Here is a 26,435-nt window from a genome sequence, read left to right as displayed (position 1 = left end):
GACTGAACCACATATTTTAATAAAACCAGGCAAATATTTTTTAAGAGTTGAAAATTAGCCCTAGCAGACAAAGCAGAAGCTGAAAGTATCTGCTGAATAATAAGACCTGAGGGATAATTTGCAATTTTACTTATTTATATTTTTATGTATTTGGGTATTTTGCCTGCATATGTAAGTACACCATGTGCATGCAGTGCCTGCAGAAGCCAGAAAAGAGCATCAGATTCTCTAGAGCTGAAGTTACAGACAGTTGTGAGCTGCCATGTGGGTGCTGGAAACCAAACGCAGGTCCTCTGCAAGAGCAGCCAGTGTGCTTAACCATGAGCCATTGCTCTAGTCCCTGAGTGGTCATTTAAAAATACAAGGCCTGAGTCTTTTTAAAAACTGCAAGACCCACAGCATGTGCTGGCCTGTAATCACGTTTGCCACTCTTTACCACAAGTAACAAGATGAAGCATGGCCATCATACTTTTCCTACTTTCTCATTTTGATTGTGTCTCCATGACTGTACAAACAAGACTTCACATAAGGCCTTTGCCTGCTTGTATTCTGTTATCAGCTATAATTTCTATTTAAGAAAATAATTCATATGTGATTGGATTTGGATAATCGTATTCCTTCCTAAAGTTGAAAAGAAAAAATAAGATGTCTATGAGTACTGTACTTTTAAAAAAAAATTGGACTAAATGCTATGTATTCAGGACTGAAGCAAGACTAATAAAATGTAAATGATTAATCTGATATATTAGCATTAATTTTGGGAATTGCACATCGTTTTCAATGATTGCCAAGTACATTATGAAAGATGTTAGCTGTCATAAAATGTGTCCTGCTTCCCTCCCCGGACAGATTTTAATACTAAAGAAAGGGCTTTCGGATATTCTATGGGGGCCTTATATTTGTTTCAGTGGTTTAGAAATCCACCTATCAATTTCTTTGCGGATTTGATGCACCAGTGTCTCTGGTGTTTATCTTCCATGTTAGCATTTCAATTCACTTTGGAGGAGGCTGGAAGTTCAGAACTATTATATATCTATCACATTTATATCGATCTTTTGAACAATTTATATTCTAGAAGTCAGTTATAGCTTAAAGAAGATCCCAAGACAAAAGCTTTTCCTTTTGGTTTCAGAGATAATATTCTAAAACTCTGCAGACTGCTTGAATAGGTTAAAGCTGTGAAAAAATTCAGATGATATCACTCATTCATCAAAATTCCTTAAGTTACATGAACTTATGAAATAATATGAGTAGGAATTATTAACCAAAGCACAAATGGATTAATAATAAGATCTCTTTAACTTCACTTAGTATAATGTTGAATAAAATCATACATGGGCTCGACATTATAGAGGTTTTTACTAAAACTGCAATGAATCTAAGGAATACTAGGAAATTTCTGCCTCTGGCAATGTTTGATTTTTTTTAAAATAAATAATTTGTTGAGAATTTCATACATGCATATAAGGTGTTTTGATCAGATCCATGCCCACTCCCTCCCCTCCAACTCCTCCTTTCTCTCACCATCAATTTTTCCTGATAACTTCATGTACTCTTTCTTCTTCTTTGATTTTTTTTTCTTTATGCAGCTTTGGGCTACTCTAACATCCCCCCCTCTGAAGAGATAACCCTAAAATCTTTTAGGGATTAGTTAAAAGCTCCCAAATATCTTTGGCATTTTTGGCCTTTGGAATGGAGTACATTGTTAAGAGCCCAAGGACATTTTGCGTTTTAGCCAAGAAACTGGCTACTTTCCTTTGGGGTCTTTTTACCCTAACTGCCTAGACAATTCCTACCTCCTATTTTTATCACACCATCCTCTGAAGAGGTTACCCAAATTGCAAATAGGGAATCGAGATGCATACGGCTCTCCCATCTTCCATGCTGAACAGAGATGCAGGGTGAGGCAATTTGAGTACTCCTTCGGTGGGTCTATCTAAAAGACTCCCAAACTGCATAACTCTTATCTCTAGGGGGAAAAGAAAGTCCTTGAATCATGAATAGGAAATGTGAAGGAGAAGTAAAGGCAAGAGTAATTAGCATTACTCTAATTAGCAAGTTCTAGACAGGGAACTAGAAAAAAGTCAGAACAGGGCAATTTTCAAATGTTCATATGAGAGTCCATTGGAGTTTCTTGACAAAGCCTTCCAAAATCATACCTCTATTGGGTTCTCATCATTTTTCTTTTGTCTGCCAAGGCTGGACTCTAGAGTCATGGATTCAGGATTTGCTTTCAGGTATTTTGATAGCTGTTGGAGTGGTTAGAATCAGTGTCAGTTCCCTCTCAAAGGCTTCCAGATAGGGGGAAAAAACAAATTTATCCATCATTTCAGAATAACAGCTGGTTGTCTCCCTTAGCTGCAGGTGGGCACTACAGTATTGGAGACCAAGATTTGAGGTCTTACATCTGAGCACTTTCTGGTTAGGAACAAAATCATCAATGAGAAATAATTGTCTAAATAACTTTTTATATGGACTTAAGCCTAAAGTCTGCGAAGTGTAATCTCTTAGAGTCTTGAAGAAATATACTGATCACTTAACTCTTTGGTTATACTTTCCTTTTGGGTGTTTAAGACCATACAGTTGGCCCAAATAAATCAATTTATTTTTACACTTAAGGTCATTTGAGGATCTGTTCCTCGGGGGTCACATGGGATTGGGAGGAGTTCCTGGCTCCTTTCTTTTACCAGTTCCATCTATGTGAAGATAAGTAAAAGGTCCTGCTCAACCATGGCTGGCTTCACTTGGAGGCATGAATGAGATGTTTTCTCTCAGTTGACCCTCCTAATTGTAGACTGGACACTGGTTCAAGTCCATCTTGTGGGGTCTCCATGTCCTCTCTTTATAAGAGGTTAGGTGACTCACGACAGTTACTGGACATTTTGAGAGATGTTCCATAGTCCCCTGGAACTTAGTCGACATTGGAGGGCAAGGAGCAAAACTCTTTTAAGTCCTTCTGGCAACATTAGTATAGGCTTCAAACTATGGCGATTGAACATGCAATAAGGTCAGTTCCACCAGTCTGGTACTTTTAATTATCGTATGCTATGTAGATAAAGCTTCAGTAAAAAACCAAATATTCTCAGATAAACCTTGACTAGATATATATTTTGTTCCTTAAACTAATTGACTAAACTATGACCATAGAAATTTAAAGATTATGTGTATATTATTTTTGTCTTATCCTTTATATATCATAACAAACCCACACAGACCTTCATCATTGATTAGGCTTTCTCATTTTTTCTATTTTGGAAAATATCTCCATTCCCATATTCTTTTAACATCTTTCCCATTCTCATTTTATTTTTTAAAAAATACTTATGAGACATAATAGCATTAACAAATAAATATTCCATCTGTTGTGAGACTTCTTTACCTGGGGATGCTAAGCAATGTTTATTAACTTTTAAGGTTCTAGTGTCAAGCCAATGCTTGATTAAAGTTTTGCTGGGGAACCAATAAATTTATTGAGCTTCCTTACTGAGATCAGTGAGGGGTGGCTGAGGTGTATGTATGACCAGAGGGTATGCACACTGGAAAGCCTTTACCCAGCATGAGTCATGCCTTCTCTTCATAGCCTTCCCCAGATTCTATACTTCAGCCCTCCCCAAATCCAGGAGGTGATGTGTAATTAGGGCCAAATTACATACAGTTGGCAGGGAGGAGTGGCTGGATAATCGAGTGAGGGTCCAGTCACCCTCCTTGGCCCTCCTTTAATAAATGAGCACAACCGTCATCAAGCCCAACTGTGACTATGTTTAGCGATCAGGCTCAGTTGAAGTCGTGATGATGGTAGTTATTTCATGCAGAAGGGACTGCTGTATAGCATCATCTTATTAGAAGGACCTGGAATATAAAAGGATTTGGTGCTAGGAGCCACATATGAGGGAAAGCATATGTCGTTTGTTTTTCCAAGTCTGTGTTACTTCACCTAGTATAACAGTTTCTAGATCCATCCATTTACTTGCAAATTTCATTATTTCATCTTTCTTTACTGCTGAATAGAACTCCATTGTGTAGATATACAACATTTTTGTGAAGCACTCACCAGTTGAGGGGCATTTATGTTGCTCTTTGAGCTACTGTGAAAAGAGCAGCAAGAAACATGGTTGTACAAGTGTCTCTACAATAGGATGAGTACTTTGGGTATATGCCAAGAAATGGTATAACTGGGTCATGTGGTAGGTTCATTTACAGTTTTTTAAGACTTCCAAATCCAAATCCTCTGCAAGAGCAGCCAATCTCTTACCTATTGAACCATCTCTCCATCTCTTTTAATTGAGTAGTTTAACCTGTTTAGATTTATATAACTAGTAACATTTTAATTCAATTATTTTATTTCCTTGTTTGTTTTGAATTAATAATTCCATTATACCTTTCAGAGATTAATGTGACATATATATTGATTAAATAATTTTTAAATATCCCATTATACATTTCTGTGGTGTTTTGGACTACTGAAATTAATATACATGTATGAAAATAAAAAAATTTAAACAACACTGTTGTCCATAGAGGTTGCACAAGTTTGCAGTCCCACCAGCAGTGAATGAGTGTTCCCCTTTCTCCACATCCTCACCAGCATTTGGTGTCATTTGTTCTCTTGATCCTAGCCAGTCTGATTGGCGTAAGGTGATACTTTAGGGTGGTTTTAATTTGCATTGCCCTAATTACTAATGATGTTAAACACTTTTTGAGACGTTTCTTAGCCATCCTTATTTCTTTCTTTGAGAATTCTCTGTTTAGAACTTTAGCCCATGTTTTAATTGGGTCATTTGGTTCCTTGATTCTTTCTTTTTGAGTTCTTTATATATTCTCGATGTTAAACCTCTGTCAGATGTGTCACTGGTGAAGATTTTTTTCCCATTCTGTGGGTTTCCTCCTCAGTTTTTTGACTGTTTCTTTTGCTGTACAGAAGCTTTTAATAAAAACCTTGCTGACCTTAATTCCTGAGCAACTTCTGTCCAATTTAGAAAATCCTTTCCTACACCTATATCTTGTAAGTTACTGCCAGTATTTTCTTCTAATAGTTTCTGGGTTTCCAGTTTCACATTGAGGGCTTTGATCCATTTGGAGTTGACTTTTGTGCAAGGTGAAAGATAAGGATCTAGTTTCATTCTTCTATGGGTGGATACCCAGTTTTGCCAGCACCATTTGCTGAAGATCCTGTCTTTCTTCCATTGTGTGTTCTTGGCAATTTTGTCATATATCAGGTGGCTGAAATTGTGTGCACTGGGGTTTGGATCTTCAATGATGTTCCATTGATCGATGTGTCTATTTTTGTGCTAGTACTATGCTGTTTTTATAACTATAGCTCTGTAGTATACTTTGTGATCTGGTATAGTAATCCCTCCCCCCACCCCAGCATTGCTCTTTGTGCTCAGGGTTGCTTTGGTTATCCAGGGTCTTTTGTGCTTCCATATGAATTTAAGGATTTTTTTTTCCAAATTCTGTGAAGTGTGTCATGGCGATTTTGATTGGGATTTCATTGACTCTATATATTGCCTTTGGTAGGATGGTCATTTTCACAATATTAATTCTTCCAAAACATGAGCATGGGAGGTCCTTCCATCTCCTGGTGTCTTCCTCAATCTCTTTCTTTAATGATTTAAAAATTTTAAGGATTGTAGAGATCTTTGGTCAGATTTATTCCATGAGTTTTTATTTTATTTTATTGCAGGAATTGTGAATGGGAGCATTTCCCTGTATTCTTTGTCCAATTGTTTGTTGTTGGTATATAGAAAGGCTACTCACCTGCCACTATATTAAAAGTGTGCTCAGTTCTCAGAGTTTTCTGGTGAAACTTTTGGGATCTCTTAGGTATAGTATCATATGATCTGCAAAAAGTGAGTTTGACCTCTTCTTTTACATTTAGTACTCTTAATTTCCTTCTCCTGTTTTATGGCTCTAGCAAGTTTCAGTCACTATGTTGAAAAGGAGTGGAGATGCTTCCAGTTTTTCTTCATTAGAAAGATGTTGGCCATGGGTTTGTTGTATATAGCTTTCATTATGTTGAGGTATGTTCCCTCCAGTCCAATTCCCTCTAGGACTTTGAACACAAATGCATGCTGATTTTGTCAAAAGCCTTTTCTGAATCTATTGAGATGACAATATGGTTTCTGTCTTTGAGTCCATTTATATGATTAATGATGTTTATTGACTTGCGTATATTGAACCATCCCTGTGTCTCTGGCATAAAGCCTACTTGATAATGGTGAATGATCTTTTTGATGTGTGTCTGTATGCAGTTTGCAAGCATTTTGTTGAAAATTTTTGCATCTATGTTCATTAAGGATATTGGTCTATAGTTTTCTTTTTTGGTTGTGTCTTTACACAGTTTGGGTATTAGAGTGATGTGGGATTCATAGAAGGAATTTGGGTGTTCTCCCTCTGTTTCTATTGTTTTGAATAATTTAAGCAATATTGGTTGGAAGTCTTCTTTAAATGTCTGGTAGAATTCAGCTCTAAATCCATCTGAGCCTGGGCTTTTTCAGGTGGGAGGCTTTGTATTACTGATTCAGTTTCTTCATATGTTATAGGTCTCTTTAAACTGTTAATCTCTTCTTGGTTTAACTTTGGTGGTTCCCATGATTTTAGATATCCATTCCCTTCTTTTAGATTTTCAAATTTAGTAGTGTATGTATAGGCTTTTAAAATATTCCCTTATAATGGTCTGGATCTTTTGGGTGTCTGTTGTGATGTTTCCCCCTTCATCTCTGATTTTGTTTATTGGGATTTGCTCTTTCTTTCTTTTGGTTAACTGGGCTAAGGATCTATCTTGTTTAGCTTTGCAAAGAACCAGCTCTTAGATTTATTGATTCTTTGTATTGTTTTCTTTGTTTCTATTTCATTAATTTCTGCTCTGATTTTTGCTATCCCTTCTCTTCTGCTGGGTTTGGGTTTCATTTGTTCTTGCCTTTCCAGTGTCTTGAGTTGCAGTGTTAGGTCATTTATTCGGGCTCTTTCAATGTAGGCTCTTAAAGCTATAAACTTCCCTCTTAGAACTGCTTTTAAACTGTCCCAGAAGTTGTGTTGTGTTGTATGGTCCTTTTCATTGAATTCCAGGAATTGTTTTATTTCTTTCTTAATTTCTCCTTTGACCCACTCATTGTTTAAGAGTGTGTTGTTCAATCACCGCCAGTTCATGTAGTGACTAAGGTTTTGTCCAGTGTTGATTTTGAGCTTCATTGCATTGTGGTCCGATAGAATGCATGAAATTATTTCAATTTTTTTGTATTTGTTGAGCTTTGTTTTGTGGCCCAGTATGTGTCAATTTTTTAAAAAGTTCCATGGGGTGCTGAGTAGAAAGTGTATTCTTTGGTGCTTGGGTGGGATATTCAAAAGATGTCTGTTAGGTCCATTTGATGTATGGTATCATTTAATTCAGATGTCTCTCTGTTTATTCTTTGTCCAGTTGACCTGTCTAATGGAGACAGTAGGGTATTTAAGTCCCCTACTATTACTGTGTTGAGGTTAATCTATGTCTTAAAATCTTGTAGTGTTGATTTTATGAATTTGGATGCCCCAGTGTGGTACGTATATTTTAAGGATTGTAATAGCTTCTTGGTTAACTGTTCTTTTGATCAGAATGAAGTGACCCTCCTTATCTCTTCTGATTAGTTTTACTTTGAAGTCTATTTTGTCAGATATTAGAATTGCAACCCCTGCTTGTTTTTTTTTTAATTTTACAAAAACTTTATTGAGAGTTTCATACATGCATTTAAGGTGTTTTAATCAAATCCATGCCCACACCCTCCCCTCCAACATTCTCCCCTCTGAAGAGGTAACCCTAAAATCTTTTAAGGATTAGATAAAACCTCCCAAATACTTTTGACATTTTTGGCCTTTGGAACAGAGTATATTGCTAACAGGCCCAAGGACATTGTGACTTTTAGCCAAGAAACTGGCTATATTTCTTTGGTGGGGGGGTCTTTTTACCCTAACTGCCCAGACAATTCCTACCTCCTATTCGTATCACACCATCCTCTGAAGGGATTACTCAAATTACCAACAGGGAATAGGGACACAGACTGCTCTGACTTCTTCCATGCTGAACAGGTATGAAGGTTGAGGAAATTGGAGTACCCCTTCAGTGGGTTTATCTAAAAGACTCCCAAATTGCATAACTCTTGTCTCCAAGGGGAGAAGAAAGTCCTTGAATCATGAATAGGAGATGTGAAGAATTAAAGGCAAGAATAATTAGCATTACTCTAATTAGCAAATTCTAGAGAGGGAACTAGAAAAAAGTCAGAACAAGGCAATTTTCAAATGTTCATATGAGAGTCCCTTAGAGTTTCTTGACAAGGACTTCCAAAAGCATCCCTCTATTGGGTTCTTTCTCATTTTTCTTTTGTCTTCCAAGGTTGGACTAGTTGTCTGGGAAGAGTGGCTGGATACTCAGGTGAGGGTCCAGTGACCCTGCTTGGCACTCTTTAATGAATGAGCACAACTGCTAAATGCCATTTGCTTGGAATATTCTTTTCCATCCTTTTACCTTAATGTAGTACCTGTCCTTGAAGGTGAGATGGGTTTCTTGCAGACAGCAAAGAGACTTTGTTTCTTAATCCATGCACTTAGCCTGTGTCTTTTGACTGGGGAGTTTAGTCCACTGATATTTAAGGTTATTATTGAAAGATGTGTATTGGTTGCCATCATTTTGATTGCTGTTTGTGTTCTTTTTCTAATTGTGTGTTTCCTCAATTATACCTTTATTTATTTTCTTTCATTGCTCCTGGGGTAGTTTTTTCTCTCTCCACTCTCTGTATTTCTTCAAGTATTCTTTGAAGGACTGATTTTTTGGACATGTATTCTTTCAGGCTATTTGTGTCATGGAAGATTTTTCTTTCTCCCTCAACTATAATAGATATTTGCTGGGTAAAGTATTCTGGGCTGGCATCTGTTGTCATGTAGAACTGGAAATACCTTGGTCCAGGCTCTTCAGGCTTTCATAGTTTGTATTGATAAGTCAGCTGTAATTCTGATGGGCTTTCCTTTGTATGTGACTTGTTTTTCTTTTGCTGATTTCCATATTCTCTTTGTTCTATACATTTACTGTTTTTACTATGATATGTCATGGGGAGTTTCTTTTCTGATCCTGTCTATTTGGTGTTCTATGTGCTTTCTGTATTTGTACAGGGATGTTGTTCCTTAATTTCAGGAAATTCTCTTCTACAATCCTGTTAAAGATCTGATCAATACCATTAACATTAAATTCTTCTCCTTCCTCTATTCCTATGATCCATAGACTTGGTCTTTTCATGGTGTCCCATATCTCTTGCATATTCCATTCCTGTGTTTTTAAAAATTTTCCATAATCTTTGCTTGAGTGGGTCCAATTCTTCAACTTTATTCTCCAGTGCTGATATTCTGTTTTCCCTTTCATTCATTTTAGTGTGAGGCTTTCCTCTTTGTTTCAAGTTGGCTTATTTGAGCTTTGCACTTTCTTCTTCATTTCTACATGAGTTTTCTTCAATGTTTCTATCTTTTGTGAATTCATACAGAAGTTTATCCCTATATTCTTTTAGTTCTTTCATTTCTTTGTGTGTTCTTTAAACTCATTGAATTCCTTTATCATATTTATGATTAAATTTAGTGTCCCGGGATATCTCTAGGGGGTTCTCCTTGTAGAACTCTTCTACAGGATTGGTGGTTTGGTGGGGATGGCTTTCCATTTTATTATTCTTTTGTTGTGATTGTGGCATGTGAATTTCTTTGTTGTTTATGATTCTAATATGAGAATTAAGTTGAGGTATGCTTCTGTTTGTATTATCATGGTGCCTAGATCCTTTCTTTATTGGCTATGTAAAGCTGGTTGGTACAGGGTTCAGGGTCTCTCAGGTTTAATTTGGAGGGAACTGATGGCTTCAGATCAGCTACTCAGGAGTACCTACAGAAGCACAATTCAGGTTCCAGTCAGGTACACTCAGGCTTCCTTCATCATGTGGAGGCAGGATCTGGGGGCTCTCAGGCAGTCAGCTGCATTCTCAGCCCCTCAACACTCTCTAGCAGTCTGCTGAGATCAGAGCTGCTACACCAATAGAGGTCAGAACCCACCCTCTCAGGTGTCTGCTAGGATCTCCTCCTTAGCCTACTAAAGCCAGATCTGCCCAAGGGCCTTGAGAGGGGCCTCACAGGTAAGAGGATTGGTATGGTGCAATTAGGGAAAGCTCACCACCATGTGGAGGCAGGATTTGGGGGCTCTCAGGCAGTCCACTGCATTCTCAGCCCCTATACCAGAGGGAGGCCAGAACTCGGTACTCTCTGGTGGTCTGCTGAGATCAGAGCTGCTAAACCGATCGCCTCTAGTAATATTTTATGGATAAATACTACTTAGTACACTTGGGTACATGACAGAATATTGATTTCTGACTATTTTGTTAAGAATGCCAGCCAAAGCTCATAAGAACTAAATATAAATGTGTAGTTTTCAAGTCCTACGAAGGTTACTCCAAACTCAAAGGTAGATTTCCTAAGTTATCAGAGTGGTTCTTATTTCCAGTCTATACTCTTCCACATTTTAGTATTTACTGGCACCTAGTTAGTTTTTTTGGATGCTGTGAACATTAACACCACTACCTGGAAACAAGAGTAGATTTGAGAAGGAACAGTTCTCGGTGCCCAAACTCCAAGTTTGTTACATGTGTTTCTGGAACCTGACAGGTTTTCAGCAAGAGCATAGCAGCACACCAGTGGGCAGACAACTTGACCTCTTCATGACCAGGCCAGATAGCACCTTTGTTTACCTCTCAACATCAGATATCCTTTGGCTGCAATGCAGCAGTGCTTTCATTTCAAATTCTTTCCTTTCTCCAAAGCCTAAGTACCATAAAAAGATTTCATAGGTAACTCAGATTCAGTGTTAACACATTTTCAAAGTACTTAGTTAAAACTCCTATCTTGTGGCATATGCCTTTAATCCCAGCACTCAGGAGGCAGAGTCAGGCAGATTTCTGTTAGTTTGAGGACAGCCTGGTTCACACAGTGAGTTCCAGGCCAGGTGGGGCTACAGGGAGATCCTGTCTCAAAAAGACCAAAATCAATCAATCAATCAATCAATCAAACTCACATCTTCCCAAATGCTTATGTGTCTCTGGACCACACATTTCCAGCATCTTCCTAGTGATGATATTTAGGAAGAGCTGTAAGTTCAACATCATGACAGATATTTAAGAAATAACTGCAATAGGGATAGAAAAAGATTACCCATAAAAAGTATTGTGTTTTACTGTCATCGACAAAATTGCTGAAAAACAAAACAAAACAAAGCAGGAAGGATTTATTTTGGTCCATAAAGAGGTTTCATTCCATGGGTTACTGGGCTCCTTTGTTTCTGGGCCTTGGCAAGTTAGATCATGGCAGGGAGCATGCTGTAGAGTTGCTCACCTGGTGGGAGCCAGGAAGCAGAAACACAGCAGAGACGAACAATAGACCAGGGACAAGACACACCTTTCAAGGGCATGTTCTCAGGCACTCTTCCTCCAACTAGGAACTAACTCTTAGTTCTTTTTTTCCATTTGTGTGCTTGATTGTATGTGTCATGTATATACACATACATGTGGGTGTGTGCACATGTGCCTAAGTTGCTTATTCTCCATCATATTTTTTTTGAGATAGATTTTTTCTCAACCTTAGGATCACAGGTCAGCTAGCCTGGCTAAGAAATGAGCTTTAGTGATCCAAACATGGGTCCTCATGCTTGTGCAAGCAGGCACTTGAACCTGGCCTCCAACTGTCAGCTTCAGTATTACTTCTCAGAAATGCCATCACATTGTGAATCTGCCAGAGGAAAGGGACTAATGAGGTTCGTCTTCATGGTACACTCATTTGCCAAAAGCCCATCCACAGACAGCTGGGCTTTTAACACATGAGTACTCTGAAGACACTTCAGGTCCAGAGCAGAATACATTTTTATTTCAGAGTTCTGCCAAGACATCTTCTGAGAAGGATGTGGCTGGACAGGACATGACCATGCACAAGTCTACTTATGGAGCTTTTAAGGGTATAAATTGAGTCTTTGAACATAAATTGTCAGAAAAACACAATTAGGTTTCTCATACTATCTTCTAATAAACTGGTCAACATTGGTACCCAAAATAAGCATGGTATCTTTATTCCTTGCTATAGAGAAAGTAGACTCCATTTGTTCTTTGCTTGAATTTAAGAGGTCATATAGACAACTGAGCTTTGCGGATGCTTGTATGCATAGTGAGTTTGGTGCAGCCATATAAGCAGAAATGACTCCTTGTGTAGCAAATCAGAATCTTTTGTAGTAGTGACATAAGATTACCAGGTAAAGAAATCTTGCTTGAATGCTGGGTGTGGTGGCGTGCACCTTTAACCCCAGCCCTTAGAGGCAGAGGCAGGTGGATCTCTGTGAGATCAAGGTCACCCTGGTTCACATCATGACTTCCACACAGTGAAAGATTTATCGTCCTCTTTTTTTTTTTTTTTTTTTTTTTAAAAAAAAAAAAAAAAAAAAAAAAAAAAAAACCAATCAATCAACAAAAAACCAAAAAGAAAAACAAAAGAAAAAAGAAATCTTCTTTGAGCTTGTTAATTATTTTGTTAGATGTATCTGCTACAATTTAAAGATGGTTTGCACACAACCAAACAAAACTTGTGCTGGGAGGTACGGCCTAGCTGATATTCTAGGATCACTAAGTGGAACTTTCAGGGACAGGCCAATGTGTTTCTTGTTAGTTATCCTGAGTTAGGATTTGCTCTCCCTTCCACATGATCCCACTTGCTTTTCCACTTTCTACCATGCATGGAAATAGTTGTGTTACAAGAGAGAGCTACCTCTGCTTCCCAGCCATCAAGAGGGGAGCCACTTACTCTACCAGCTGCTTTTGCAGTGTTCCCTGCCACAAGCCCAAAGCAGCAAAGCCAAAGAAATATGAACTGAAATGGCTTAAACAAAGAGCAAAAATAAATCCTCCTATTAAGCTGATTTCCTTAGTTTGTCACAATGGCAAAAAGCACCTAATACAAATTATGACAATATAAATGTACAAAATAAAACAAAGCAAAACAAAAGCTATTAAACCCTGGGGTTTTTTCCCATTCACTGACCTAGACTATCTGACATGCAATTTAGGGAACAAAAAATATACAAACTACAGCTTGGATGTGACTTAATGCTTTTAGTAGAATTTTTGTGGCATACTTGGATAGAGTATAAAATGGGTTCTTTATTTTGGAACAAAGGCATGAAAATTTAGAGGGCAAATTGACACACAAACAATAAATGCTGTAATTATAAAAACTTTATTCCACTCTTATTTTAATTAAATCTTTAAAAGCACCATGTCATGAACTGGCAATCTCGAAAGAGGACACTGGAATGCTTTAGTCAATAACAAACTGCAAGCCAATGGTGTGAAGTTAAGCTACAGGGAGCCTGTGAACAAGACCACATTTAGGAAAGTTCACTGGGGAATCCCAGGGTAACACAAGAAACAGGAATTTGGCATTGATTGCTTACATTTTCCTATGGTCTGAATCCAAAGCCTGTGTGTAGAAACATCCAAAGAAACAATGTATCACTGTGGCAGTTTGCAGCTTGCTAAAACCTGACCCTGAAAGCATAAATGTTGCCATCCTGTGTCTGGACCAGTGCTAGGTCACAGGCTGAGATCAATCCCTTTAAAATTTAAACAGTGTTTAAAGGAGATGATGTTCCACATCGTGCAGGCCACCAGCATTGTCTTCTAACGTGTGACTTTGTCTTATGGGATTCCTAAGACATTTTTGACCTAATGATACCGTGAAAAACTACACTTAAGCAAAATGTTTTAATGTGGTCCTCTATTGAAAGACAATTGCCAAGGCTTTTACATAAATTGAATTCACAAGCATGTACACAAGGGAATCACTACAAATAACATTGCTTCCTGGTTTATGAATAAAAAGGTTTATCCTCTACTTACACTAAAACATACAAAAAATAATCTACAAAAATCGTTTACAACTGATTTTAGCTAAAGAAAAAGCTTTCTTCTGAAAAAAAAAAAAAAGACTGTGGTGATAGTATTTTAACCATCAAAAAAAGGAATGTAAGTAACCAATAAATATAATGTACTTTCTCCATATAGACATATTTACACTTGAGTCTTTGGCTTATGTTATTTTCTAAAAAGAACTTTAAATGATCCAGCCATCATTGCACATTAAAGGAAAATAAGCCAGTTACATATATTTATATATTTATCTGCTACACTTGGAACATATAAAAATGAAATTGACTATGTATTTGCACAGCTTTTTTTCTTTTCCATTTTAAAGGTTCAACAGCTTTCATTTTAAAAGGGAAAAAATGCCACATAAAAAGTTCATGCAACATGTGGTGGCTGCTCTACTGAAGCCAGGAGAGAAAAGGCTGTATCTTCACTGTACAAACACTGGTCATTTCTCATTGGAATCTGGTTCTTATTAAATATAATTTGTGTGGCACGAAAGTTGATGCTTTCATACAGTAATAGAAACTCATCAAGTCCTTTTTATTAAGATACACAACTTCATAAGAAAAATACTTTTACCTCTCAAATGTAAAAGCCTCCCACCCCCCACATTAAAATCTCTCTGCACAGGTATAACAGGTTCAACAGCTGCTGGCTCAACAGATGAATGGTTTCTGCTTGGATGCCCCGCCTAACTAGGATGACTCCAGGTACTCCAAAGCCACATCATAGCAGAAACGATACTGCTCCTGCAAAATGTTAGAACAGAAGTGTTAAAAAGAGTTAGCAAAGGCCAATGATGAATAATAGGGTCCATGTGGATACTTGACACCCAACTTGGATTATTCAAGAATCACAAATGACTTTTTCTGTATGTAACATGAACATCTGGGCACACATATTTTATATTTGAGTATAATGATCCCTGTTTAAGGAAAAGAAACAATGATAAAAAGAAATTTTATCTTTATCCCATATTGTCTATCATCTAAAAAAAATTCCAGAATTCTTATGTGATTATAAGAGTTATACCCCATCATTACAGAATATTTCCCAGTGTAGAAAAATAAAAAAGACTCAAGAAAAGAGCTATAATTCTATCATCATAAGAACTGTTAAAAAAATACCCTTGTTTACTTCAGTCTTTTTTTAGCACATGGTTGAAATAATCATTTCAGAATAAAGAAAATACGTATTTCACAATATGATTTTATGTTTTATATTGTTATGTATTGTTATGAGTCTTTTAATAATACACAAAAATCTACCATATGAGTTGTTAGATTATTTTATGTTTTTCTGTTTTATAGTGTTGTAAAGGTGTGCAAATGCTTTTATCCACAGTCTAGATTATTTCTTTAGATAAATACAAAAGAAAAGGGAAAAAAGAAAACCAACTATTGTCAACTACCTTTTAAGTTTTAGTATTTTTTTCACAGTTCATAGTCTATTAGAGTACTATTTAAACACATTTTACAAGAATGTTTAAGAGTTTCATACCTATGTCTGCCTAAAAAATGATTTCTGTCGCCTCTCTAAATAAGACAACTTGCTTGGCAATGCATTGAGTTAAAACTGTATTCCCTTTAAAACTATCCATGTATTTGTTCCATTATGAAGAATTTTGAAAACCCAGAGACTATATTGTAAATGGTGACTTACGATACGTAACTTATTGAAAAGTTCCCAATTCAATCCAACTGAGTGAAGTTCAGGGAAAAGTGGAACAACTTAAAATAAGTACTGTTTGTAAAGAGATCTTAAAGGGGTCTCTAGCAATAAACTTTGGCAATCCAAGTTTGCAAGATGTATTGATCACTTTGACCCTAACTAACAATGTAGAAGTGCTTTAAATTGCTTCCTACTGTGGGAAAGTCACCTAAAAAAAAGTGCTTGGGACCAGTCTCTATCAGTCTTGTTTAACTCTAAATTTCCTTGTTCAGTCCAACCCTATAGCAGACTGAACTAATCATTAATGTTGATAAAGCAGGGTGTTTTGTCAAGATCTGTGGGACATGATTACAAAGGAAAACAGTAACTCATTAGAAGGTTCTAGAATGGCTGCTTAACCACAGAATTTTATATTAAAGAAAAAGTATATATCAAAGTTTAATTTGGAGGAAAAAGTTAATTCTGAAGGTAGGAGTAATCCCTGTATGATTTTAAGTGGTTCAGACAGAATGCGTTTCACAGGTTACATATCTTAAAACTAGAGGCATAACTCCCACCTATTCATTTTGTATGAAATTTTGAAATTTCTACTTAAAACTCTCTTAAATTAACACTCCTTGTCCATCTCACTTGCCAGCACCCTAGAGCAAGCAACATCATCTCAGTTACCAGTTCAGTACGGAGGGTGCAAGGGGACTTGAGAAAGAGAAGTCGGCTACCACTTGTCAAAGTGAAACAGCATAAACCTAAATCTTCAAATTTTGTCTCAGGAAGTAATGCACCTCCTGTGTGAACAACTGAAGAGCAGGAAGTGGTGAAAACTTAGAGCTTTGTGAATTGCTCATTTCCGTTATCTGATCATCTTGATAAGTGTAGGCAAGTAACCATGATGCCTTGGGTTTTCTGGTTTACTCTTCTGTGAGCACCACAGCTGTCCCTCATCTGATCTCAGTGTACCGACATGTAACCCACAAGCAAAATGTGTTAGAGAGGCAATAACTGACTATCTTACTTGACACACAGCGCCATCTGGACAAAACCTTGCTCACATATACCTATTGGCCCCTGTTTTATAAGCTTTGTAAGCCCAGGAAAACCCTTGCCATATCATAGGACTATACTTTATAGTTGGCAAAGCTGAACACTGTTAGCAATGATTAGTTAACAATTTGAAATCTGATTAGATAGTGAAGGACTAAAGATAATAACTGCAATAAATTTCAGTTGCTCTTTAAAAATATTGGGTATCAGTGGTAGTCGAGGCCCTGGGTTTCATCCCTAGTGGTACATGGTACCTGAGGCCCTGGGTTTCATCCCTAGCACCACATACACTAAATCAAAATAAGGAAAATAAAATGAACCAAATAAACAAAAACCTTGGTTATCTAAGGTGCTGAGGTAGCCTGTGAGCACAAACGTTCTGTGAGTGAACTCAGTATGCTTAAGAAACAAAACTGATACAGCTTAGGCTGCAAGATTTATTTTTAAAATTTATTTATTTTATTTTTAAAATTTATTTATTTTAATTATAGTTATGAGAGTTTCTCCAGAATGTATGTAAGTGTAGTGCTGTGCCCACAGTGGCCAGAGGAGGGCACTGGATCCCCTGGAACAGGAGTTACAGGTGGTTGTTAGCTGCCATGTAGGTGCTGGGAACTGAATCTGGGTCCTCTGTAAGAACAACCAGTGCTCTTAACTGCTGAGCCATTTCGCCAGCCCCAGCAGGATTTATTCTTAAATAATTTACCAAAGTGCAATATAGGATGTGCTTACTGACTCTAACAGGAACAAACCCTACACATTTCTTGAAATAAATGCAAAACATTTTCTTCATCAAATAATTCATGTGGCAATCAATGCATTTATGTGGGTAGAGGCAGATACTCCATCATTTATTAATTAGGCATGAAAATCACCACAAGGCTCATTTGCCCCAGGTGTGTGTGAAGCCAAACCAGTTAGTAGGTCTGTGACTGAGCAGTTGCTGTGATTTTCCTGACGCCGTGACTCACCGGGGCTTCCACCATGTTTGGCTTGCTATTCCTCAGAGTCTTTACTGCGTGGAAAACATCCACAACATTTTGCCGCTTTACCATTTCCACAACAATGCCTATCGCACAGAACATACCACTGCGTCCACCACCATTTCTGAAAAGAAATCAAGGACATGTTAGCATCTTTGGAGAAATCACAAGTCAAACCATCACATAAGTCTGGGGAAATGTCTTCTGATTCTGCTTTATATTTTTGCATGTATGTATAGAAGGCAGAGAGAAAGAAACTTGAAGTTAGCTCAGGAGTTTACAAGTAGGAATACGCGACAAGTATACATTGTTGCAACCTAGATACCTTGAAGTACCATTAATTCTGAAACCATAAATCAAAGAGGTTGTTCCCAGGGGTGTCTAAAAGAATTAAATCATGTAACAACTACATAATATCTAATATTTAAAAATACTAATCTAAATTTGTAGTAAATTATTCACTCATGAGACAGAAGTTCTGTTTTGAAATAGTATCTATTATTTCAAATTATTAATTAGTATTAAAATCATTCAGGATTTGAGTCATGAGTTCCTTCACATAACGAATGCAAAGGCTGAGAAGAGAATGATCTCTGCAGTCCCTTGCATGGCCAGGCTGAGCTGCCTACTCACAAGCAATGGATGATCGTCCGGCCTTCCCCTTCTTCACATTCCTCCTGCCACTTTTCCACCTGCAGTATCAGTTTCAAAAATGAGCGCTTGGAGCCAGGAACTTCTCTATGAGAAGCCCACCCTAGGTACTGGAACTGCTGAACCATCAGATAACCTTCCTGCGGCTGTAGAGGAAAGGTGATTTTATGTAAGTCAGGACAAGAGCTTTGCCTAAACAGTAAAAGATGCACACACTTCATAATACAAACGAAATTTGCATTGGACCGAGTCTAGTTGATGATGTTATGGTGCTTTTACAGAAGCATTCCAAGTTACAGTAGCAGGAGCCAGGGGGCTTGTCTTTTTCACCTGCCTGTGATGGCTAATATTGATTTTTAACTTGACATGACCTAGAATCACCTTGGAGACAAATCTCTGGGCATGTGTGTGAGGGATTATCTAGATTAGGTTAATTGAGGTGGGAAGACCCACCATAAATATGGGCAGCACCATTTCATGGGCTGGGCTCTTGTTTTGTATAAAGAGGGGACAGTGAGATGTGCAAAAGCATTACTCTCTTTCTGCTTCTAGAGCGTGGCTGTGATGTGACTAGCTGCCTTATGCAATTGCCACGATGACCGTCTTGTCATGATAGAGTGTAGTCCCCTATTGATAAGTTGAAATAAACCCTATCCCCCTTAATTTGCTTCTAGTGAGGTATTTTGTCAAAGACCAAGGAAAGTAACTAATACACTGTGTTTCCCTCATCCCCACAATTCCTGCCATTCAACTTCCTAAACAACTTCAAATTCATTTTCTTCTCTATATTGCCACTGCCTATCACAAGTTATGATGATCAGTGCCTTATTATTTCCCTTAATAAACTCTGATCTCCCTTCCCATTCTTACCACAGCACCATGATTATGCTGAAGTGCAAAAATCGTCTCGTCACTCCTTGATTTAATGTCTTCCTAATGATCTTAGCATGAAGCCCCAATCTCTGTCATGTCTTCAAAATCCTTACATGATTTGGTTCACTTTTGCCTTTAAACTCTTCCTGTAACATTGTGTGCCTTTGCCTTGTAAACTTCTTTCTGGATTGTGCTTCTCACTGTCAAGCAGAATAGCCACCTTGCCCCAGGTTTGCCTGGGAACATTTCTGTGATGGCACTGAACCTCCAGTGCTTAGGAAAATCTGCCTTGGGCAAAGCAAGATAGCTAGTTGCCTCACCCCCAAATAATACCTACCACTTAGTGATTCTGCAAATTTTGGCTTAAGTATTCCCATCTTAGGCAAGCCTTCTTTGGTCACCTAGCTCTTTTTGATCACCCGGCTAAACAATTTGTATTCTGTGCTTCTCTGACACATGTATAGCATGTCAGTAAGTGGATAATCATGTATGCAATCAGTTGACATTTGCTTGCCTTCTATGAAAAAGTATAAATTCCTAAAGATCAGGAAATCTCTCTTTTCTCTCTAAACTGTGCATCACAAGAACCTTGCATGATATTTTCCACATAGTAGTACTGCTGAAAGAAATAAAAATATTAAACCTTGAGTAGACAATACATTGAAGACTATGCAATACACTGAGTGAGCAATATCATAATGCATCAGATTTTAAGTTCCACATGGGAAGGGCTATGCACTTCTTGGTAAGATACACACCTTACCTACTCTGTATCCAACTTGTTGCTCAAGTGTATTAAGTGCATGATGAAATGAATGATACTGAGACTAGGAATAAAATAATCATGCATAAATAATTACCAGAACATCATATACAAACAAATATACTTACTGAAGAAAATGTAACAGATTTCAGGCCTTGTTCCTAGAATATTTTCCATATAAACAGCCCCATTCACAGATAAGTTTTACTTCTATAGTTGAGCAGCTACAGTTGCTAAGCTAAAATATTACTAGAACTATAATGTAACAGATGTTCATACATAATGAGATTCCATTTAAATTAAAGTTTAAGATATGCATGAATATCTGACATGATTGAAGCTATCCCTTTTTCTTCACTGAAATGAGTGATAGATTGGTTATGAGTTTATCCCCTCTTCCTAGTTATATACATATCAGTTAATTAATGATATGTATAGTTAACACATATAGTCATCATGATATAAGAAACACTGAAAAATGACAATCCTAATCACACACATAGATAGAATTGCTGCTTTAAAAAAAAAAAGAGCTATCTTTCCTCTTAAAAAAGTGCCACATCATGGAGGTTGCTAATGTTTTCTTTTCAAATTCAGCTTGCTATCTGGTAACATAACCAGGTTATTAGTTTTTGTCCTCAAGAGAAGACCTTCAGAGTTGCTACTTAGTGCAAAGAAGGTGAATTTGCAGGGAAAGAGAAACTCTTGGGCAATGGCCACCTGGCTGCTGGTAAAAGGCACAGCAGAAGCAGGACCAGGTCTTCCTTTAGAGCTAGGCAGAACCAGTTGTTGGGATGTTTAGAACAGTGACATTTAGACTAAACAGATCAGCAATAGCTGTGACTTGACCTTTCCCTTCAGGCCTAGAGTTCCCCTTGCACATAGGTCCTGCAATAGTGACATGGAAGTCTCTTGTGATGGATGACCTGGCATATCTCTTCCTCCTCAGGTAATGGTCTGTTGTCATCATGATTATTTTTACTTTTCACTGGCATGCTTTTTTTTTTTTTCCTGGGATACATGTCATAACTAATAAGTTATGCCGTTATCCTTTACATAAATCCACATGTGCTCCTGGACCAGGCCCAGAGTATCAAACCTGATTGAGAGGTTGTTGCATTGTGAATCTAGATTTCTAGGCTCCTCACTGAACAAATATCTAGCTTTCAGCATTTCTAATTTCTTGTGTTTCAAATGCATTTTTGTCTTGGATCCAAGACATAAGGTGATCACTAGCTCTGAAATAGATTGTGTGATTCTTAATAATTCTTCTCTTCCTCTGTCTTCATAGATTTATGCTTCATCTCGATTTTGTTCTACCTGTTCTACATCAGCTCGATTAGAAGAAACCCATACTTACTCTTGTTAGGTTGCATATCCTAAAAATTCGGTTGATCACATCACAGTCCATTGAACAAGACATACACTCCACTTGGATAGGACCATATCGCAGCATCCCTTCCTCTGGCCAGTACTGGGGGCAGCCCTAGATGTGTTTAGAAAGAGAAAGAAATGATAATTTTTTTCTAATTAGGGTCTTATATAGTAGAAAATGACATTTTATTGCTAATAGGGTATAAATGATAAATATATAATACTCATAATGTCAGGCCATATATAAACACGCAAAATCAACTCAGGCCCACCAACCTGGGACAAGTCTACTTCATTTAACATCACAATGGAGGTACAGCCATAGTCATACACTAATCTCCAGAAGTCCTTCACAGTGTTTGGTAGTGGGTATTGTGTGACAATGAAGGCTGCTGGCTGCCTGTAGCTCTGTGAAGAGACAGGGTAGATGGAGAAACAGAAGAACTTAAAGTTAACATGACTATATTTTGTGGTATACATTTATGAAATTCTCAAAGAACAAATTAAAAACATACATAAAATGCACGATCAGTTGTATGAGCAGAATCAATACACTTCGGTATAGGACCAGGTAGGAGGGAGTAACTTCCTATAAAGATAGCACTACCTGAGTGACGGGAACCCCTGGAATGTACTGGAAATGGTAATGACCCAATGACACAGGAGAGTTTGAGATCTCTAAAGCATTCAAGACTGAAGTTTCATTTCATTGAATGAAGTTAATATGGGACAAACACAAAGGAAGAGATGGAGGATTGTCTTAAGGTTTAAGACCCTCCATAAGGTCCCTGTTGGGTGGTTTCAGCTTCCCAAAAGTGAGGAGTCTCTGAAAGCCTGAAAACAAAGTAAGCAAGAAATCCCTGGTCTGTCCATTTATCTATCATGTCTATGTGTGTTAGCAAAACTATATCTTTCAGATATAAAAAAGTCACAAGTACCTCAAAAATCTTACTATTGCTATGCTGTATGGCTATCACCAGCACATTCTGTACTGAGTAATCTACTTTAGTGGTTGTAAAAGCAAATGTTCATCTGGCCTGGGTGATTGATCTGTCATTCTTCAGATTCATGATTTATACTAAGAATAAAATTTTCTTCATACTGGTTTAAATCTATCCTGGCAAGATCTGGGCATAACAAGGATGGGAAGGTTTTAGTGAAAGCTTGTGTTCAAATTACCTGGTCTACAGCAACCCCCCACGCCGCAAAAAAAGAGCAAAGAAACTGGGTAAGACCAGTCTTTGCAGAAGAATGTAGAACTTTCTACATCTCTACTCCATATCAGCCTACTAATTTACTGAAAATAATTTTGTAGGTAATTGGGTATGGTGGCACGTGTCTAGTATCCTAGCAGTAGAGGGTGGAGGCAGGAACATTCGGGGTTCAAGGTTATTCTTGGTTACACAGACAGTTTCAGGTCAGGTTGGGTTACATAAGACACTGTCTTAAAAAATAAGGGAAACAAATTAGAAAACTTCATAAAAGTCAGGGAGGGATGAACCTTGACTTCTATTTGTTCTTGATATAGTTTCATAGGTAAAAATGAAAGAGTTAGGAATAATGACAATAAACTGTTTTAAAGGGTACTGATTCTTGATAAATTTCTTGCTTCTTCCCCAGGTAACCAAAGTAAAATGTCCAGTGATATAATTTCAAACTCCCTTTCTTGTTGTTCCGTTTATGAGCAACTGATACACACCGTGCATGCTAGAGCACCTGAAGCTGATGAAGAACGGGACAGGGCAAGACAGTGCTTTCATAATAATGAATATGTTAACATGATATTGCACTTGTCTTCCCTAATTAGTTTCTGTACGCTAATCCCAAATGAAATAAGTTAACTTTAAATCACATCATAGATTAAAATTTTCCAATTTAAAAAACTCACAACTTTGGTAGGATATGGCAGTTTGTAATTTTAAAATGTATTCCTAATGATATTCAAAATAGATAATCATTTTCTTTTCTGAAAATAATTGAGATGAAAAATAACCTGAAGTATTTTCTATATAAATATAATAATTGACAATCAAACCCCAAATCTAAAATAAACTTATAAAAATTATAGTTGCTAAGAATCTCTTTCCAAAAAAATTTGTATTTCAATGACAATTTCTAATTTTCCATTCTAGTCCATTTTATAATTCCTAGAAAAGTAGTCAGCGTTCAGTTGAGTTATATGGATTTTCACAGCACTTTACACTAACAAAGAGTCCAGTCTCTTACATCCATAAGAGCAGCATTGATGTAGTTACTGCTCTCCCCATCAATTGTAATTAAAAAAGGCAGACATCTGTCAGGTGGGAGCATGTCCATGAAACGGTTCTTGTCATGGTTCCTTGGCAGGCATGCTATACTGCAGTCTTCGGCTTGTAGTCGAGGGGTGACTGAATTCAGAGTCTAAAAAGAAAAGAGAAAACCCAGGTTAAAAGACAGTGACACATTTAATAGTACAACACAGGCCTATCAAGTATTTAGGAAGCCAAGTAGAAAGCGAAGAATTTGCACAAGGTAATAGCAGTTAACACTGTTGACAAGCTGATAGACTTTTTAGTTAAAGCTAATGAAGCCTGCAAAGTGACAAAGTCACAAGATACACATTATTCACGTGCCTCTTCTTAAAAGGAAAGGGGAAGCTAAACAACAGAGGCTACTAAAAAAAATCACTGTGAGAGAAGAAAATAAGATTGGGGTAATCCATGATGATAAAGATGACCTTCGAAGTGGGAAATTACAATTGGAAATCACGTTCTGTCATGCTACATTTGAAAACACATGTGGAGATTGGGGAAGAGCAGTACACCAAGCATCTAAGTATCAGTCTCCTAGAGCTAACCATGACTTTATTTTCTTCCATATGGAGGGATATTTAAAGGCAGTGAACACACTGGAGCTATGACAATCTTTAGTACAAGTTTCAGCCATTATTATTAATGGGCTGATTTCATATTGAGTGAGACACAGAAGGTCAAAATTGTAAGACTACATGAAAAAAAGAAGTTATAAACAGACACAAATCATCACCAAATTTGACTGTTATAGCTTTCCCTCTTACTCTTCTCAGAGTATGAACTCATTTGCCCTTCAGGATATAGCAGATACCAGCTCTTTAATAAAAAATGAACCCACAATGTGCATAATGAAAGAGACAGGTGTTATATTATACTAGAGGAAGGGTTAAAGGTTATACATTTGGCTTGAAAGACCTTTTCTAAAAGAATTATTAGTACCCAGAACAAATTGTAACAGGTTTTAATAGGAACCTTAGAAATAGTCAATACCTGAAATTCATCTTTGAGATGTGAAGAGTTAGTCTGAGAGTCTATTCTAATCATATCGAAATATGCAGCTTTAAATTCACACACAGGGATGGCAGTTTCTCCACATAAGCAGGCTTCTAAAATGGCATCATGAATAAAAATGTACTGTTCCTATGAAAAGAAAAAGAAAATTTAATTTTATTTTAGCAAATTTCATTTTACTTCTGTCAAAGGTAGAGGATACAGAAAATGTACTAAAATGGAACTATTAAGACATCATACCAAAGTTTTCTATGTGATTTAATGAGCTGTGCTGATTATATGTTAAAAATATGTTTCAAAGCTGGGTGTGGTGGTGCATGCCTTTAATCCTAGCACTCTGGTGGCAGAGGCAGAAGCAGGTAGATCTTTTGAGGCTAGCCTGGTCTACATAACAAGTTCTAGATTAGCCAGGGCTGCATAGCAAGACCATGTCTCAAGAAAAAAAAAATCTGCTTTATTTGATAAATATAGGAGGTAAGAAGTTGACTAAAGGCAAATCAATATTACCTCTGTCTGAACCATATTGATGCGGCGAGATCGTAAGGCTTTGACACAGTTGTAGATGTCAACAACACCCTCTCTTTCAGCCATGTCCAGCATGATGTCAATCACAATGTAACAGCCGGTGCGTCCAGCACCCGCACTGAAAAGCAGCAAATTAACAGAACTGTGAGAAGCATGTTTCTCTTTGAAACTTAAATCTGTTCTACCCTCAGCTAGAAGAAGTCAACTGACTTACCAAAGTATGAGACATATAATTTTACATGCCATGTAAAAACACTAACTTTATGTGTTATATCTGGTTAGGTATACCAGGAAGATTGGAATAAGAGTTGCCAATTATTTCCTCACTGAACATAACATATATGATGTTGTTCAAGTTCCATACATGCATCACATGCTCTTCATTTTATGCAAATTTAATAAGTAATTTCAAACTCATGGGATTGGGTGGTAGAATCATGCTTTCATACTGGTCTAGTTCTGGGTTCTCTGCAGCAATGGGAGTCTCACTGTCTCAGAGAGACTCGAGACTCACATGAGTACCAAGACAAAACACTGATCCCCATCTTCAGATGGGAAATCTGAGGAACCATGGTTTAGAGGAAATGCCAAAGATGGCTGTCAAAATGGAGGAACTGAACAGGAGAAAGAACATTTTAATCATGATCTGAAAGAAGCTAAAGGTGAACTGTGAAGTCCAGAGTCTGATTTCCATCAGCCCACAGTGATAACCACACTTTTATATTTCATTTAAAAAGCAGGATCATACTATTCTTTGATTAGTTTACCTTTGGATATGTTTATCCAGTTTTGTATATTGTAGGCAATTAATTAGAGAGGATCTTTTTGTTTGGTGGATGCTGAAAGGAAGGGAGGGATTCACTGTCTAAGCAAGCTTCTACTTCTCCATAAATTCAGAGATGGTTGGGGATGAGGACAAAAATGGGGCTTCTGTTTCAAGAGTATCTGGGAAATCCAGAGCACGTTTAAAGCAAGCAATTCAAGACAGCTGCTATGAAAAAATCAATAAATCTCTAAATCCGAAACCTATTTATCTCATTTTCTAAAAGCTTAGCTGGGCTAATAACATTATTTCTCTGTTATTCAAGTTCAGTGTCTTACATTCCATATTTTTTTTTTTAGAAAGTTCAGCAAAGGATATGGTGAGTATCTCTACTTCTTTTTTCTCTACCATCTTCTCGATCACTGTTCCTAGGGCTTGAGACAGGAAAGTAATTGAAGGAAGTACATCAGATTTCTTGAGAAGGATTGAAATGAAGATTTTTTTTTTCTTCCCCCAGGTATCTGGTTC

General features: G+C 37.3%; 1 protein-coding gene across 6 annotated transcripts in view; it reads right to left on the bottom strand.

Annotated features, from left to right (window-relative positions):
- Positions 1-13,250: 13,250 nt before the first annotated feature.
- The window catches only part of Ptprk (protein tyrosine phosphatase receptor type K), a 573,501-nt gene continuing 560,316 nt past the window's right edge, over positions 13,251-26,435 (bottom strand). For all 6 annotated transcript variants that reach the window (XM_008854753.2, XM_008854752.2, XM_008854754.2 and 3 more), the window contains 8 exons: positions 25,127-25,262; positions 24,599-24,748; positions 23,544-23,717; positions 21,594-21,725; positions 21,304-21,429; positions 18,290-18,453; positions 17,645-17,780; positions 13,251-14,710 (listed from right to left, as the gene is read on the bottom strand). In XM_008854753.2, coding sequence (XP_008852975.1) covers positions 14,657-14,710; positions 17,645-17,780; positions 18,290-18,453; positions 21,304-21,429; positions 21,594-21,725; positions 23,544-23,717; positions 24,599-24,748; positions 25,127-25,262 — 1,072 coding nt within the window. In that variant the 3' untranslated portion in view covers positions 13,251-14,656. The remainder of the gene's footprint in view (positions 14,711-17,644; positions 17,781-18,289; positions 18,454-21,303; positions 21,430-21,593; positions 21,726-23,543; positions 23,718-24,598; positions 24,749-25,126; positions 25,263-26,435) is intronic.

Source organism: Nannospalax galili, unplaced genomic scaffold (genome assembly GCF_000622305.1).
Source record: "Nannospalax galili isolate Female #2095 unplaced genomic scaffold, S.galili_v1.0 scaffold327, whole genome shotgun sequence".
NCBI lineage: Eukaryota > Metazoa > Chordata > Mammalia > Rodentia > Spalacidae > Nannospalax > Nannospalax galili.
The sequence above is the reverse complement of the archived record's forward strand: the minus strand, read 5'-3'. Positions and strand labels throughout refer to the sequence as shown.